The sequence below is a fragment of the Salvia hispanica genome, chromosome 5 (genome assembly GCF_029641045.1).
Source record: "Salvia hispanica isolate PSC_SH4W2 chromosome 5, Shi_PSC_v1, whole genome shotgun sequence".
NCBI lineage: Eukaryota > Viridiplantae > Streptophyta > Magnoliopsida > Lamiales > Lamiaceae > Salvia > Salvia hispanica.
Genome location: NC_142696.1, coordinates 8,254,667 through 8,274,150, shown reverse-complemented (window position 1 = coordinate 8,274,150; position 19,484 = coordinate 8,254,667). Strand labels below are relative to the sequence as shown.

The following is a 19,484-nucleotide window of genomic DNA, read 5'->3' as shown; positions in this document are numbered from 1 at the left end:
AATAAAATTTATTATCTAGAAAAAAAAATCTAGAAATGATTGGATACAATTAAAGGTACCACATGTCATATATTTATAGCCCAATAAAAAATTGAAGACCTTATTCATAAATTTTTCACTTATCGCATTTATCAAAATTTAAATAAAAATAACGGTTAAAATGATGAATGAATTTCATAAAAAAATCTCCTAAACGTTATCACGTACTCCTACTATATTATATACAAATAAGGTAGTTAACATTTATTCATATTAAAAGGTAGTGAATAATTAGCCGGTGTTAACTTAATATTCAAATTAATTATTGATAGCAAATACACAAAGTCTACTCTAAATTTATAAATATTCAAATTTATACCTAAAATTTATAAATATTTTAAAATAAGACTAAAAATTTCCTTTTATATACGTATAGATTTCTATAATTGTATTGATTTCTATAAAAATTGCTAGAGAATGATTAATTTGGTTGACATTGAAGAAAAACGCACAATCAAATTGTTGATTACGAGACTTATTCTTATTCAAAATGATAAATATAGATTTGTTAACTAGACAAAGGATCGTCGTTGAAAAAAGAGAGCCAACTAACTAAAGATAAGGACTCTTAATTAAAAAAACTTGGCTCCAAATAATCATGTTATGTAACAAAATTAATAGGTTATTAATTTCACACATTGTGAGATCCATGAAAATTGATTTGGTGGGTACAAGTGTGAAGCATGTAATTGATTGCTCCAACAGCCTCTACCACTGTAAGAACTAAGAAATATCCATTCTTGCCCTATTGTTTCCAAGAATTTTGACTTGTTAAGCTTCTTCATCATCTCTGCTCTAGGATTCACCATCACCACCTAGTCATATCCACACAAAATTCAATAATATTACTAACATCTCTTTCAATTTCATGTATAACACATTAATTAACTTTAGCCCTATTTAATAAACCATCTTCCTCCTTCAGCATGCTGATCCCACTTGTATCAATGTTCCCAACGGCTGCCAATTAGAACAATGCCCATACATAGAATAAAAGGTACGTGATCAAATGAAAACTCTAAATATTGTACAAACTCAAAACTATGTTCTAGACTATTGAAAAATGTCAACAGATCACAAAAAAGCATCAACAGAAAAATGTCAACAAAATTTCAACGATAGTCAATGATTGATGCTGTGTTGATATTGTGTTGACATTAAAATCTTGAAATTTTACACTATGATGATATTGTATTGAAACTGTGTTGAAGCTGTGTCGAGGAGTTCTGAGTTTGTACAATATATAAGTTTGCATTTTATCACTACCCTAGAATAATACTACTCCCTCCGTCCCGGCTAAGATGACACATGGCTTAGCCGGCACGAGATTTTAGGAGTTATTGGTTAAAGTGTTTAATTGAAGAGAGAGAAAGTGGTGTAAGTACTAAAGTAGAGAGATAAAGAAAGATGAATATTTTAATAGGAGTGAGAAAAGGTGGTTGAGTGTATTAATTGGAGAGAGAAAGTTACCAAAAAAGGAAATGTGTCATCTTAGTTGGGATAAACAAAAAAGGAAAACATGTCATCTTAAGCGGGACGGAGAGAGTAATAATTAATTATTTAGATATACCAGTAATAATTTGAACACTCACCACTCATGTCAAGTACAATATGCTGCAAGCTTGTTTCTCCTATCGATTTCAATCTGTCTTCCTCATCATCAATCCATCTCATAATTCTGTTGCCAAAAAATGGGAATTAACAACAAACAATAGTATTTGTTGAAAATTAAATTTATTACCTTTGTCGCAAGTAGTTGGGATTAGCCAAGTAGATTGGAGAATCGATCTCTAGAATGAGAATCTCAGGAACAAGACTTGCATTTTGATACTGATGAATATCACTATAAGCCTTTGAATCTGGAATATTACCCGAAACTAATGTTTTGGGCCTTGCAACAAACTATACTACTCTCATAATAGATAGTCCAATCTGCATGCATGAATTAGAATTAGAATTAGACGTGAGTAAAATGAGTTATGTAGTAGTAGATGATTTATTATACTAACCGCAAGGACAAGTCCAATATCGATGTTGGCGAAGACGACACCGATGTATGCAGTGACGCAGACGAGGAAGTCAAATTTGTCAACGTGCCATAAATGGATTGCAGCGTCGTAGTCGATGAATCCGAGCATGGCAGCAATTATAATGGAAGATAGCACCACGATTGGAACAAAGGAGTCGGAAATAATAACGTGATCATCACGGCTATTGCCATGATCACTATATTTGGCACCATAGTTCTGCAGCCAACGTTGAAGTTCACTGCCGACCGTGAAAATGCCCCTGTCCAATTTCAATTTCAATTCCAATTAAAATTCCATTTTAAGTAAAAACTCTCTTTGAGGCAAAGCGCATTAGCAATTTGCTAATAGCTCATCTATCTTAGAGTTATATGACATAAAATATAATTTGGCCGAACTTTGATTAATCATTAAGTAATGATTAGGAGGCCCAAAATATATTGGACCATCTTGATTTTGCTATTCAGCTCAAATATCCCGACCGCTAACAAATTTGGACTTGACTCAATATATGTTATCAAATTGAATAAAATATAAGGAACCTGAAGTGAAGTAAGAAGAAGAGCAATCATAATATTCCGACCAGCGATGTTCATAATCCCGAAAGCAATCATCTCTTTGTTGCCATCAATATCGTACTCTCTCCGGCCCACAAAAGATGTCACACTTGTGGGTCGACACGAGATTTTAGGAGATTTTATTTTGTTTGTTAAGTGGAAAGAGAAAATATAATATTTATATTAATGTGAGAGGGGTCTTTTTCCAAAAATTAAAGTGTGACATATTTAATGAGACAAACTAAAAAGAAAAGTTAGACATCTTTTATGGGACGGAGGGAGTAATTTTTCAACATCGCGAAGCTTCTCCCCACTGCTATTCCTTCCTGTCCACAAACAATACGTTACTAACCAAACAAGATAACTCATTTCAAAAGACTAGTATGTTAGGGAAGAGAGTACATTTAATAGGAGTATATATATAAACTACACACCGATTGCTCTTACGATCGATGTGGGATATTGAGTCCGTAACACAATACCTACTTATTTATTTTTTTTCAAAAAGAAAATCACATATCAAACTAAAACACTAACATGCATTTTTATACACTAGATGATTTTATGTAGTACAATTATGTAGGAATATAATATGTTGACAATCTACGTTATGGATGTCAACACGAAGACATTTGTATGTCAACTATATGATGTTAAAATACACGTATGTCTTACGTTGATATGTATGCATGTCATATAGTAATAATTAAACCTTCGATTCTCATATGCTACAATTACCTTATAATCCACTCTACCGTTAAGAAAATAATAGTAGACCATATATACAAACAGTGGCAGATCCAAAACTCAAACATTATATAAAATAAAAATGATAATCTATCTGAAAAAGCCTAAGACAGCTTCAAAAAGTCCAGCAACAAATGTGGCAGTGAAAGCAAGATGAAGATAGAGGTCATGATGTTCCTAGCATTCACAATGCTTCCCAACATCGTTCCCATCAGTAACGATCCAATGGCTACGGTTCCGACAGCCAAATCTCTTGAACTCCCCAATACAACATAAACCAAAGACGGGATGAAGCTTGAATCTATAATAATAATAGAAAAACATAAGTGGAAGGCCTTTTAAGGAAGTGAGTGACTTATATATAAAATGATTGAACAAGAACAATTAATTTCATTTAGTTAACTAACATAGGCCAAGGATAGGGGGTAGGTTGCGTAACTAATCCCTTGCGGTATGGAAAGGCTAGGGATGGTGATCCTAGAAATAAGGTCGGATTTGAACGAGTCCAACATGTAACGCGGGCCCCACTCGAGGATTGGGAAGAGGTACTACAAGCCGAGGAAGCCCCTCCTCTGTGCTGGTTGGTTCTTGAACCGGCAGAGGTGGCCGTCCGGGAAGAGTGTCTTTTTCTATCAGAGTGCTCTTGAGCAACGCCACAAACGGCTGCGACGGTGGGAGGGTCACTCGTGAGACTGTTTTGTAGGAGTAATTGACAAGGGTGGGTTTTGTGGAATGATGACTTTATTTCTTCATAAGAAGTACTAATGTGTGTTGTAAGACTGTTTAATAGAGCATGTTTATGGGGCCTAGTATAATCACAAGCACACACTCATAGATTGTTGGTATTAATTTGGAATTTAGCCTTTCCTTTTTACCTAGAATACATCCTCTGTTATTGGAAGCTAGTTTAAAGGGGATGAATTATCATACTCCCCCTGTTCTATAGAAATATGCTGAATTTCTTTTTTCGTCGTCCCATAAAATTGTTCATATTCATTTATAGAAACCTTTTCTTCTTCTTTTTTACTTAATCATTTATAGACCGCACCATCCACTGCATTATTTCAACCACTTTTTCTACTTTTCTCTTATTAATACGCATTAATTCTCGTGTCATCCCCAATTAACCTATTTCTATGGTACAGAGGAAGTATATCTAAAAGACAAAGTAAAGCATTTATCGTTTTCATGAATTATCAACTCTCTTGTGTTTGTCCGAGCATGGTCGTTTTTCTCAAATGTTAAAAGTTGTTCTGGGCAACAATACTTTTATCCACGTGGAATGAACCTTCTCGAAGGTTTCAAATTATTCCAAGCGCATTTGTACTTGAAACCATGTCACCATCCGAGCAAATCCATATATCTCCATAATCACAAGTAATTACAAGCACTAATGTCCTCAGTTTTATTTACAAAATTACCAACATTCTTGTCATATTTATACTTGTTTGCTTTCTTAGTATTTTATTAAGAAAAGATTTATATAAACTCCAAAAAAAAGTTATAAAATCTACACAAAATCTTATATTTTCATATTATGTTAAACAAAGTAAATGAGTCTAGCCATATTCATGGAAAACTTAACCGTTTTTTATCTATTATGTACGACAAAACTATTAGAAAATTTATTTTCTACACAACTACCTAAATCCACATATTTTCACTTGATAAGACTTAGACGATCGTGCTTCACATCAATGGTAGGGTATGTAGGGAAACTCAACCGGTAAAAGCACATATGAGACAAAGGAAGTTGTCCACAGGATTCAGAAGTCTTGTAGATGTAAAGCTGAGAAGCTAAACCATTTAAACCTTCAACCGGTAAGTATTTAATCGAGGTCCAAAAGAAGAGTAGAATAGTTTTTTGCTCCGTTGTCATATGTCCGACAATCTTCCGAAACCAGGATATCTGATCATCTGTTTCCTTAAAGCCATCATACTTTGTATGTGTTTCCCAAATTAGATACGATCTTTGTAACACCCCGGGTTTTCGTGCACTAGTTTTAGAGTATAAAAAAAATTTGGACGAAAAGACGATTGGAATTAAAGAACGAGGAAATTTAAGTTTGTAAACTACAATTATTGGAAGAAGAAAAAGAGAATAAATTAGCACAATACTTTATGAAGAAGATTTACATATGTTGAAGAGATTAATGGTAAAGGGCTACACAATGGAAAAGGACTACACAATCTTATTGAGAGGTGTGAGATTTTGCTACATAATAGTTACATGTGGAAAATACAAAAGTGGAAGCTACAACTTAGCATTTCAAAGATGCCAAACTACAATATTCGGATAGTAGCCAAATAGAGCAACTAAATCTAAGTGTTTCCCTCATTCCCATCCTTCTCGATTTTCGGCCTCCACAAGCTCCAAGGATGACAACCCATATACCTACAAATTAGCACCGAAAAGGATATTAGAAATATGCTTCACAAAGACTCAAGATTGGAGACTTCTTCAATTACTAAGTATGACAATCTATACAATGCATCATCAATCTTCCAAGAAAGGAAAAAGACAAGAATGAGCAAGGAGTGAGCTCATCCCTAAGGCCTTTTAGAAGCAACATCAGATTCTCTTTCCTCATCAACCGAGGCTGAGATAGCAGCCGAGAGAGGCAGCCCCAACTTACACCAAAATAGCATAGCAAGCATAAACATCATGTTCGAAAGGGAGCAAGCTGGCAGCCAAAAATGAGAGTCTTTGTCCCCAAGTTTCAGCGCAAACAGCCAAAATAGAGAACTATATAAGCAGCCCCATCTCCCTTCCCCTCCCCACTTCTTTAGACACCACAAATTCACTCAAAATCAAGGAGTGCAGCAAGGAAACGGGAGGAGCAAGAAGGCGAGGAGAGATAGCGGCAAAGCAGGGAGGGGGAAGGACAGCCGCGAACCGAGAGGATCCACCGAGTGAGGTAATTACCTCAACACCCAACAACCATTTCGCATCATTTAGAGCAGCCTCAATGAGTAGTCAAGCTTAGAATCATAGGAGAAACATAGAAATAGCACCAATATCCAAATAACGCTCGACAATCAAGTTTCACATAGAAATCAAGGCTGCCTGAACTAAGAACTCAACTTTTCACAAGAAACGTAGACACTGCAGTAGCTCTTACTATGAAATCCCAACATCAAGATTCCCAAATCACATAGCTACTGCCGATTAAAGAACCACGAACAAAACAAGTAATAGGATAAAGAACTTAGCTTTAGGCCGAGAGGGAGTCGACGCAGAGAGCTATGCAGGGCGCTGGCAGCAGCAACGGAGAGCCGGCGACGGCGGACCTCGGAGCTTCCGCGCTCGACGGAGAAGGAGACGTGGGAGAAAGGCGACGCCTTTTCCCTTGATTGGTGACTTCGCCGCTAGAGCAACAGCGCGAGGCGGCCACCGGGGACGACCGCTCACCAAGGGCAACGCCGTGGGAGAGAGGCGACGCCTCCTCTCCACCATTGAATTCGCGGAGGAGAAAGGGTCACGGCGGGCGTTGATTCGCCGGAGACGGCGGAGGGGAAAGGCGACGCCTTCTCCCTAACCGGGACTTCACCGAATAGAGAAATCGACGAAGAGAGAGCTTGAAGGAGAAAACTCGATGGAGGCATAGGAGAGTGACGGGTTTAATCAGTCTAGTGGTGACCGGCGGTGACTCGAGGGAGAAGGAGAAAGAGCTGCTGCTTCTAAATCCTTAAATCCCTAATTGAGAAAAGTGGAAGAATGAATTGGGGAGGAAAAGTCACGTATGGAGAAGGAGTATAATTTAGGCCTTCAATTAAATTAATTAGATTTGGGCCTAGAGGTTTTAATGTTGGGCCCTAGTAATTAATGAAAGCAGTGTCTGTTTTTAATTAAGAGTTGGACCCAAGTATTATTTTATTTAAGGAGTGGGCTATGGTTCTGGGCCACTTAAATAACAAGGAATGGGCTGCCTAATTTAATTAGTTGGGCTCAGAGATTTATTAATTAAGAGGGCCGATTATTTGTGGAGAGAAATACACCAATTACATGTCTAAATAGTTGAGCCGAGAATTACTTACGAGAAGTTGGAACTAATTTAAGGACTTTAGTCAAAGCTCAATTAATTAATTTCCGAATAATTCACTAAGTTTTCGAAGATGGAAAATATTGAATTGGAGCCAGAAGGTCGAGGAATAAATTTCCAAATAATTTATTTAGATTCCGGGAAAATAAAGTAGTAGAGTGGGAGACGCGAAAGCCGACCGGCGTCGCCCCGCGACGCCATGGGCGGTCTTAAGAAAATTCAAAGAAAAGATTTAAGAAAGGATTTTCCAAGAATCCATATTAAATGCTCAAGTAATTATTTTTAAAGATATTGAACTTCTCCGAATTTAGTTAAAGTGGACAAATAAATCCTACGACTTAGTGAAGCCGAGAAAGGACTAGAGATCTTATGAGACAAGACTAAGGATATAGCTGCTATGCCATAGGGTACATGCATTCTTTCTAAGGAGAAATAGTTCAAGTACTAATTAGCGTGTCACGCTATTTATTTTCAAAGGATAAAATGCTCAAAGGGCAAGTGAGGTCAAGGCGAATAATTGAATTGAAGAATAAGCATACCAGGTGGGCTTTCTTTATCCAGCACACTAGTGTGGATATAAATCAAATACTTGCGAAATTATGAAAAATCATCTTATCTCAAAATGGAGCTATGCTTCTTTTCGAAATTGTTGTCATGCCATAAATGTTTTGTTTTGATGAATGAGATTGAATGTCACGGAATGGAATGGATTTATGAACGGAATGGATTTACGGATGGAATGGATTCACGAATGGAATGGATTTATAGATGGAATGGATTCACGAATGGAATGGATTTATGAACGGAATGGATTCACGAATGAATGGATTTATAGATGGAAATGGATTCACGAATGGAATGGATTTATGAACGGAATGGATTCACGAATGGAATGGATTTATAGATGGAATGGATTCATGAAATGATGAATGATGAATGATGAATGATGAATGATGAATGATGAATGCTGAATGATGAATGATAAGTTAGGATTTATGACAGAACCTAGTCTGTAGTCGAACTTTTAGCTCCCAAAAGAACTTAGTAAGCTCGGGCCTTTTAAGAAAAACCCCCGTGTGTTACTGTGATGGCTTGACAACTATATATTGTATGTTTTGTTTTCGGCACATGTCCACTGAGTACTCTTGTACTCAGCCTTGCATGTATTTATAAATGTGCAGGTTGAACGTCAAAAGGATGGAGTGATGATCGGAGTCGATGTCATCAAGTTGATCTCTCACGATTCGTGTCTTCATACACGAAGCCGTTTAGTAAGGACTTATTCCGCTGCTCTTTTGTGAAGTGAGAATTGTAGAATCTCACCATCAACTCCGATTCATTTGAGGAGATGTTCATTCTGTTTTCAAGACCATGTAATGAAATACTTGGCTTCTTTGATATAAATTGACTTGGCCTTTGTGCAAATTCTCAAGTTCTAGCCCTTTTTCTTTCCCCGCTTCTTTAATCCCTCTTATTAGTCGCGGTTTACCCGATTTCGCTATCCTTAGCAAAATGCGGTCGTGACAATCTTCATAGACAGGCTTGATATTTGTGATCCCAGGTAAGATCGGTTCAGGATAATGAGATCCTTTTCTAGTTGCACTTTCACTACAACGTAGCATCTAGTCCAAATCATCTGGTCCTAAGCATTTGAAGAAGGATTTTTGGAGACGATGGCAACCCATAATGTCAACAAAACCATTAGAGCATCCACAATAGTGGACGAGCGTGCGGATGAGCGATCGGCGAGCCGCTCGTCCGTCGTGCTCGTCTACTATTGCAATCGGCGAGCACTCGACGGACGAGCCAAATGGACGAGAGGTCGTCCGTCAGATAAGGTGGTCGTCCATCCTCTCATCCACCTGCTATTATGGGTTCCCGATGGATGAGCGGACGGATGAGACCTTTTTTTGATTTTTTTTATCTCAAAACTCTATATATACAACTCGTTACACTTCATTTTCATTTGCACCAATTGTATTAACGTGTTTCTATTCTTTCTCTCTTTATTTCTCTCTACATCCCGAAATGGCAAGTGGTAGTGGTAGTGGTGCAGGTGGTAGTGGTAGTGGTGCAGGTGACGTACACCGGCGAGTTAACGAAGAGTTGTGGGCCTATACGTCCGCTGAGATAAATCGCTTGATTCAAGCGGCCTTGCAGTAGCAGCAACCGGCGGTACCTCGTCCCATCCAGCATCGAGTTGTAGTACCCCAGGACCACGTCGGTGCACACCAACGGTTGTTTGATGACTATTTGGTTGAGCCGCCGCGGTTTAGGGATAACTTTTTCAGGCGGCATTTTAGGATGAACAGGGTTTTATTTATACGTATCGTGAACGCTTTAGAGCGTCAGTACAAGTATTTCCGGTTCAGGTTGGATGCTCCACATCGGTGACACGACTGCCCGCGAATGTCTAGTATTTTTGACAGGGCGTCATTGCGATATTCGGGGAGAGGTATCTTCAGAAGCCTACCCCCGAAGACTGCCAGGATCTAATGGTTATGTACGGATCGATGCACGGGTTTCCCAGGATGTTTGGAAGCGTAATTGTATGCATTGGGAGTGGAAGAACTGTCCCACCGCCTGAAAAGGGATGTACACGACCGGCTTCAAAGGCAAGAATCCCACGATGATCCTCGAAGCCGTAGCTAACTAACGGCTACGGATTTGGCATGCGTATTTTGGGGTAGCTAGGTCGAACAACAACATCAACGTCCTCCAGTCGTCGACCCTTTTCAACGAGCAGTGCATGGGCGTTGGTCCGGCCATCAGTTTCGTCGCCAACGTCAACCTGCACGATATAGCTACTATTTGGCGGATGAGATATACCCTAGGTGGCCCGTCTTTGTGAAGACGATCAGATGCTCAATAGATCCAAAGAAGATCTACTTTGTGCAACGTCAGGAGGCGGTGCGCCAGGATGTGGAGCGGGCATTTGGTGTGCTCCAGGCTTGATGGGCTGCGGCAAAGGGTCCAACACATTTGTGGTATGACGACTGCATTGCTGATGTCATGTATATGTGTATTATCATGCACAATATGATCATCGAACAAGAAGGTCCAGAACTGACTGATTGGGCCAATGAAGATGCAGATGTCGCCGATCCAAGCCACGGCGTGGCCACCGCCAATGTACGAATGGGGATACCACATGGGGACGCCGATCGGGTCCGTGCATTTGCCGGCATGCGCCAACAAAAAGCCCATATTCGACTCCAGCAGGATATAATTGAAGAGTTATGAGCATGGAGGAGTGTGCATTGATATTTATAATGTACTTTGTGGAAATCGTTGTATTTTTTTTGTTGAATTATACTTTTTTTAATTTCTTTTTTATTTAATGAAATTATGATTGCACTTTCTCCATCTGTAATAATTGAAATTTCAATTCCGTATTTGTGAATTTGTTTGTTGGGATGTGAAAACTGCTCTTCTTGCACAATCACGATTTACAAATAAATTTTAAACACGCAGAGCAAACAACCTGATCAAGCTGAACGACAACCTGTTCAAGTCGGATAACTACCACTGGTCACTGGCTGTGAACGAGAGACAAAAAGAGCATTCAAGACCTTAACCCACAATGTTAAGTAACCTAGTAAAGAGAAGTAATGGTCGAATCCCTCAGAAATGGATGCAGATGGAGTTAAGAATGAGACATTTGGAAGGGGTCGGCTGCGGCCACGCTTTAATTTTGGGGTTAAGACTAAACTAGGATGAACTGATCAACTGAATGAAAACATTTTCTAAACTAAGGACTCGACTGGATCAACTAAGCTAAAAGAAGAAAGGAATAAAAAGTACGCAGGACCACTGACACATCCACGCGCACGACTCGAAAAAGCTGACAATGACGAAAAGGTGACAGAGACGGTGATTTTAACTAACTTCCTTCTACGTTTACTCCAAGCAACTAGACGGTAAACAAAAGCACAAATCTAAAACAGAGCACAAGCATAAAAAAAATGAAACAGAGCAGAATAACATAGATCCATGAGAATTGTACATAAACGGAAGCAGATCTAAGCTAAGGAAACTAACTTCATGCATGCTGGTAAACGAAAATGCAGATCTACCTACGGGAAAGTAGTAAAAGAGCAGATCCAAAGTGAATAAAAGCGATCAACACTGAAAACACTAGATCTAACAAAGCTTGAACCAAAAACTCCATTTCATTTAAAGATCTCCGGTGAAAACAAAGGAAACAGAATTCTAGCGCAAATTAAATAAGAAAGAAACTAAGTAGCAACTAGAAGGAAAACATGTTTAAACTACCAAACTAAGAAAGCGATGAATAACAATGAAATATAAATTATTTAAACCCTCGAAAACTACACAAAGGCTGGGCTAGGATGACTTCTATGCGGATCCGGTCTCGTCTCCCGAGATGAGGAAGAAGAGATGAGAACTCGAAGGTGGCACGGCGACTCCTCAGCAGCTGGATACTTCTACTCCATAACTAGACCAGTTTGAATGACTAAAGATGGTGAGTGATTTCGCGATGATGAGTCTATGCATTCTTGCAATATTTATAGAGCACATATTGGGCCCAAATCCCTAGGGCAAGCCATTTTGTTCTTTGACAATTCTACCCCTTCTAGAATAAGCTTTGCTCAATTTCTCGCCTATGATTTAGCACTGCAGATGCATGACTCCACTGGATCAGTTCAGCTACTCAGCGGATCAACTTGGCTCTTTTCCATGCTATTTTCGCTCATTTTCTGAGTTGATCCGGTTGATCCTTGCACTCTCTGGTTCTTCATTTTCTAGCTTCTGCACACTCAAAATTTGCCATTCTTTTTGCACATTATTAGCCATGTTAGTGTAATAAACCCAATAAAATCATGCAAGTATTCGAGCCCGATCAGGATGTCCTAGTGCTTATCCACTATTGTGCGGTAAGATGTCCTAGTGATGTGGTAGTGCAGTGGGATGTCCTAGTGATGTGGCAGGAGGTGTTTTTGGGATGTCCTAGTGCTTGTCCGCCTGGATATCCGCCCTGTTGTGGATGTTCTTAGCAAAATGCTCCACCTAGTTTGCAATAGGTATCACAAGCTGGTGTTGTATAAGAGAATCCACATATTGCCTCCTATTTTCACTATTTATAACAATACTTTTCCCATCAATGCAGAGATCGAAAGTCTTCCTTATTCCCAGCTCCTCAACTTCATGAACAAATGTTAAACGTAAAGCATCATGATCGATAGCCTCAGATACCATCTCTATGATTTGCTTGCAGTTTCTATATAACAAGGGATCATCATCCCTTATATCTTATAAGGCAATTCTACACCCAACCAATTGCAAAAATAATAGATGATCAAATACAATTCTCACTTGTATATTATGCATCAAAGCTAAGGCAGTCACTTTTCCAGTGAAGCCAAAATACTCGAGGTGCACTGGTTCCACTTTAGATGCAGGATTTGGATAGCACCTTAAGCAATCGTTTGAGCAAGCTATAAAGAGGGAATTTTGAGGGTTGAAGATTGCTTGGCATACCAAGAAAAACCACTCTTGTATAACATCAGGGCCGGTGGCTTCCTCGTTCTTGAACTCTATAAATAAACCAACATGTAAGGAATCAATGTCAGCATGTTTCACATACTCAAATAATTCTGCCAACAAACGTGAGCAGTCAATAAGCATCTCATGTTGTTCCTCATAGTTAGCCTTCATCTTGGGAAGCATCATTATTGCTAAATGTCTCCTTGCCTCAAAGTTGGTCACTTTCTTACACTAAAAAATCCAACTATGGTCATCACTCCTCTTTGCACACTTGACAACAAGTTTACAGGAAGCTCTCTTTGTACTCTTCATGGCTTCCCAAAATAAACCTTCACAATCATTGTAAAGTATTGAGATACTATAAGTTCCTTCATAAGTTCAAGTTAATGACAACATCCAACACCAATGGAATCCTTATCACCGGTAATATAGTCCACGAGGTCCCCCAAACACCACTCCAATATACCTAATAAATCATCAAAAAGTTCATGCAACTTTCTAGCTTCATATCTATAAACATTTGATATGTCAGTCAATGGAAAACCAATCGGATCACATCCCCTAATCTCCTTCATCAGTGGCGCTACAAACAAAGAAAAATCACTTATATCAACCAATGATGGCCCGAAAAAATGCTTTGGCTCCACACTTAAGAGCAAATCAACAGAGAGTTTAGCTGCCAACTCCTCGAGAAATAGGATTATATCTTTAATCTCAATTTCAGCCTTGTTTCCAACCTCATATACTCCATCATTGCCTCTAAACTACTTCGGCATAAACCATTCAATGGATCATCAGTTCTAGCTGCTCTCTTCAACTGTCTGCAGAATTCAAAAATTATAAGTACATACTGATGATACATATGCTTAGGTAGAATAGTCTTATTCAATTTGAGGAAATGTTTTATGGCCTCTTCAGCTAAAAGATGATTTACTCTATAAGGCACGTACAAAGCATGACTACAGCTATAGAGGCCAAGAATGCACTGAAAGTCAGCAACCTTGAGCATTAACTCTCCAGAATGGGAACATTGAACGGATGAATTTCCTTGCACATAATGAAAATACATGAAACGATCTCGTTGATAAGCTGGTAGGCCTTTGGGAGTTTTATGTTGTGCATATGGCCAATTAGAGAGAGTTTCGCAAAGTTCTGCACTTTACATTAAGCTAAAGTCTGTCCCCAATGCAACTCTTCCCACCATAGAAAAGCCTCCCTCTATAACCGAAATTCCAGTAATGACCTAAATCTTGTCGTGGATGGATTTGATAGTGTCAGAGGAGTGGGTGTGGAAGTCTAGGGTTTTTTCTAGAAATATACTAGTGATGATGACGAGAAATTCGAGGTGCATGGGAGAGCAAAGGGGGGTAGGAGGAGTCGGCGATGAAATCGTCGAGCTTGCGCTTGAAGAGAGACGACGACAACATGAGAGTTGTTCAGACGACGTTTAATCTTTGTCTAAATCAAAGAATTCGTGTGGTGAAGTTTGAATGAAAAGTGAACTGCCACATTAGTCCCTAACGTTTGGGCTTGTTACACCATAGATTAGTAAATAAGTTAAAAAGGATAATAATGTCATTTCTTATATATGGTGGTAAAAACTAACCATTTTCTCTCTACTCAAAATCATATCAAAACTATAAATACATAACTCTCTCAATTTAAATTATTTTTTCGCAAAAAAATATCAAACTAAAGGTAATTTTATAAGGATTCTAACGAGATCTCAAATGCATATGTTTAGATGACGTTCAGATAATAAAATTTGATTTTATTTTAATTTTGGTATATGTCGATAAACAATTTTATATCGACAAATGTATCAAAATTTTCAATACAATACATGTACAATATCAATAAAACTGTGTTGATATTTTCATATACTCATGTTGATAAACTCATGTCATTGTGTTGTATTTGTAATACACTATATTGCTGTTAGAACAACCACAAAAATCATCATATTATAACTGACGATCTTACCACTTTATTGATATTTTGTCTATTATTTATTGAAATCCATGAACTTTAATCCTATCTACTCATTTTAAGTTCTAACGGTGTAAGATTGGTCTTAGATATGTATTGAAGTAATATATGCATTTTAACATGACATTATGTCAATATAATATAATTATATTGTTGATAATAAATTTTGTTGACATAATCATGTCATCGTGTTGATATTTTTGCTATATTATATTGAAATCATGATCATATGTCCTAAATTTGGTACTAGTTGTTACTATCTTATTAATATTACATGGTACTTCCTTTGTCCCATGTTACTCGCACTTGTCTATTTCACCATGTTCCAAACAACTTACACTATTTCTATTTTAAGTTAGAATTATGGTATTTAATTAATATATTAGAGTTATTTAAGTGTTCCTTTATTAAGTTATAGAAACTATTAGATCTCTAAAAATTCTTTGGTCTTTAATGGGTTGTAGTTAGCATTTTAGGGGCAGTTAGCAATTGATTACAACTAGTTTTAATATACACTTTGGGTTCGACATGAGTATTAATACAAAATTAGTAATGTTAGAGGGAGGTAGAGAGAAAAAGTAATTAAAGTATTATTAGTGGAGAATGAGTCTCACATCATTAGAGAGAAAAGAGTTTCCAAAATTTGAAAGTGCATATTCTTGTGGAATGGACTAAAAATGAAATAGAGCATATTCTTGTGGGACAGAGAGAGTATATACCACGTTAAAACTTTGATTTGAAGATAGGATTGAAGAAAGATGTTTAGGTATTCTGAAGTTTGGAAATTTCAAATATTAGTGATGAGGCTTGTTTCATGCATGGTTTTATAGGTGTTTATTACACTAACTGGGTTGATAATGTGCGAAAAAGTGGTGAATTTAAGTGTGCAGGAGCTAAAAAGTGTTGAAGCGGCAAAATACAGGAATAACTTGATCAACTCGGAAAAGGAGAAAAAAATGGTCGAATCTGAGGACAAATTAATCAGTTGGAGACAAGCTGATCAAGAGGAGCACTGAGTTGATCAGGCCACCACATGGAGGCACAAGCTGATCAAGAGGAGCACTAAGCTGATCAGGCTACCACATGAAGACAATAGCTGATCAAGAGGAATACTGAGTTGATCAGGCCACCCCATGAAGACATGAGCTGATCAAGTTGGTCAAGTTGATCAAGAGGAATTCACACATGAAGACGTATCAGCTGAATCATCCTAAATTACTGCAAGGGTAAAATGGTCAACTCAGACGAGAAGACGGGGTTGAAGATTGAAGCCGCTCTATAAATAGAAGTTTTCCACAGTAAATTAGGAGCGTTTAACGCTACGGTAGTTTACGTAGAAATCTTTCTTAGCTTAGTTTAGTTTTAGATATGACTTTCTTAGCTTAGCTCCGTAGTTCCGGCAGAGGAATTCACGACTCCGATGTCGGGATTACATTTTACTTTCATGTATTTGAGATTTTATTGTAGATTTACATGGTGTTGGTCGTTTCAACGGTGGAATTGACGCCTCCATTTTAGTAGCTCTTTCACCACCTTGCTTTCTAGTTAGATTTAAATGGTTTCGGCAGAAGAATTGACGACTCCGATGTTGGACCTCGCTTATTTCAAATTTTATTAAAGCTTTGGTTATTTCATTTCCTATTTACATTTAATTTCATGTTTCCAATGCTTCAGTGTAAATTTATAGTGTGTTGGTCATTGCAACGGTGGAATTGACGCCTCCATTTTAGCAACTCCTTCACCACCTTGCTTTCTAGTAAGATTTAAATGGTTTCGGCAGAGGAATTGACGACTCCGATGTTGGATCCTTGCTTTATTTATTGCTTTTGAGATGCTGTAGTTAGATCCTAAGTTTCATCAGAGGAATTGACGACTCCGCCGTTGGATCTTGGTTTATTTCCAGTTTTTATGAAGCTTTGGTTTAATTTTATGTTTTCAATGCTTTAGTTATCGTGTGTTGGTTGATTCGACGATGGAATTGACACCTCCATTTTTGAAGCTCCTTCATACCATGCTTTCTAGTTAGAATTAATGGCTTCGGCAGAGGAATTGACGACTTCGATGTTGGATCCTTGCTTTCCTTACCGCTTGATTTACTTTCGTGTTGATGATTTATTTACTTGTGTTTCTTGGATGCTTTTTGTGATTGGTAGTTTAGATGTTTAGATCCATTTAGGTTAACTCTGTAGTCTCGGCGGAGGAATTGACAACTCCGATGCCGGGATTACATTTAATTTCATGCTCTATTAGTTTAGTTTAAGCTCTCAATCCCTGTTCTCATGCTTTAAAGTTTAAGTTTCCCACTCTAGTGTTTAAATCCTCTCTCAAGTGCTCAGGCGTGTTTAGAAACAATCTCAAGTAGATCCATGATCTTTGTGGTTCGACCCCTCTCTTGCCACTTATACTTAGTAATATTTGTTGCAAAAGTGGAAAACTCTAAATCTTGTTGAAAGGAGGGAAACGTGCAAAACCCCATCCCTTCAATTAGGTTCTTCATTTTTATTCTTCAAATTTTTTATGATTTATTATTGTTTTCTTTTCAAACATCTAAACCAAATGAATTCTCTCTGCTAATCTTTTGGGACGAGTTCTCTAGTATGCTCCGTAGCACTTGGTAATTTCGTTGAAAGTCTGACAATTGTGATGAGTGACACATGAAAAGAGTTAGTCGTAACCAACGTGTTCATGACAAATGAGTACATTTAGGAGCTCACTCAGAATGGTGGGTTGGAAAAGAAGCTAACCGCGACCAACGGAGACGTAGGTCCTCAAGCTAGATCAATTTTTAAAAAATAAAAAAATTAACTCCTATATGAAAAAGGAAATTACAAATAAACTCCTAAACTAAGGAGAAAATTAAAACTGATGTCAAGAGGGCTCGATTTGTTGTCACGAATGCTAGTGCCTCACATGAACACTTTCTTTTGATAGTCTTATCTTTAACATTCGTTTTCTTGTTCGGTCATTAATATTAGTAGGATTGAAAATTATTTGAAATAGAATATGCACGAATGTGTTTTATTTAAATAATAGTATGTACGGCGACAAAACTAGAATAGGCCCAGCCCCGCTGACGAATGTATTTTTTTTTAAATAATACATTCAGCGACGGAACTAATGGCTCAGCCCCTACTCAAGCGGGCAAGGCCCGTGCCGGACATAGTATTATTGTTTGTGCATTGGGCAAAAATTGAAGAGAGTACTTTAATTTTGTTCTAGTACTATCATTTTTTTTGTTAATCAATGTATATAATTACAAAAGAAAATTACAACCATGACTCGGGTATGCCCGAGGGATACAGCTAGCCAGCCGGGGAGGGAGAAGTAACATAATACAAAAAAACTTGGTTATACCTAAGGGCTTGTACTAAGCCAGATTACAACAGCAAACACGATACGGTAATCCTGAAGTAAGGTAGAAGATCCTAACCAACCTAATGGCTTAGACAAACTTCCTTGCCATGTAGTTTACACGGAAACATAGGCATACCCATGTGGGATAGTTGGGTCTATCCCGAAACCACAAATAAAGACCCTCTGGCGGTGGTGGGCGGGCCTCATTAAAACCTCTTGGGGCAAAACCCAAATGGGAAAAGCCCCAAGTGGGAAAAGAGTACCCTGATTGGAAAAAAGGGGAGGATGTGGATCGCTTGAAGATACAATAAGGTTCCCGCGCCTAGAACATGGGCACTGTTGTTTATCATTCAAATTCTTACCACACCGACAACCATGGGAAAGTAGGGGCTCAAAAATGTGGAGGTGGCCGAGGCTTTGGAATTGCATCCAAGTGGTGTTCAGCGCAGGCTATGCACGAATGGATGGGGCTTTGGCCCAAGCCGTTCACCCAAAAGCTTGTGCGTGACTGAAGCCTTCGGCCAAAAAAGTCCTTATTTGACACATGGCACGAGCCATGCCCGGAAGGGTGACAAAGCATGGGCCTGGTACTAATTTTTTTTATCGTATGTATTATCATTATATCAATCGGTATGGAAAACTAGGGACCCACTTTTTGAAGGGCGACCGAGACAAGACAGTGAACGGGGCGATATGGGGCTCAATCGAGGGATGCTCTCGGCCAAAAATGCCTCTGGGTGGCACATGGCATTAGCTAAGCCCGTAAAGGTGACAAAGCTTGGGCATGGTACTACATTTGTTTATCAAATATATAATCATTATACGGATCGGCATGGAAAACTAGGGAACCATTTTTATAGGGCGACCGAGATATGGAAGTGGATGGGGTGATAGGGGGAACAACATAATCCCTTGTGTCGAGTGCATTACACGTGCCCAAGTAACCCAAAACAGTCCCAAACAACCATCCTACCACAGGGAACACCCGTCGCAGTGGTGACAAGGTGTTGACCTTGGTATCACTTTATAAAGATATCATGCAAACATTGGTGAAATAGTGCAAAAACAATGAGGATCCAAAAAGAAAAAACTGTTAGAGTTTGTATACTAGAAATCACGTTTCGAGCGATTGAATACTGTAAAACTCTTATTTTATTTTCCAAAGAATAAAACAGATTATTTTTGTCATAATGTTGTTACGTTTTACATTTAATGGATGT

General features: G+C 38.3%; 1 protein-coding gene and 1 pseudogene across 1 annotated transcript; both read right to left on the bottom strand.

Annotated features, from left to right (window-relative positions):
- Positions 1-672: 672 nt before the first annotated feature.
- Positions 673-2,806, bottom strand: LOC125189910 (sulfate transporter 3.1; the record flags this gene model as incomplete). The annotated part of the gene is given in 7 exon segments (XM_089059711.1): positions 673-854; positions 1,632-1,717; positions 1,781-1,971; positions 2,049-2,215; positions 2,218-2,328; positions 2,609-2,645; positions 2,648-2,806. Coding segments are annotated over 7 exon segments (771 nt in total), but the record flags the coding sequence as incomplete, so codon positions are not given.
- Positions 2,807-5,030: 2,224 nt separating this feature from the next.
- LOC125189911 (E3 ubiquitin-protein ligase UPL5-like) lies at positions 5,031-13,930 on the bottom strand (annotated as a pseudogene).
- Between the last annotated feature and the right edge of the window lie 5,554 nt (positions 13,931-19,484).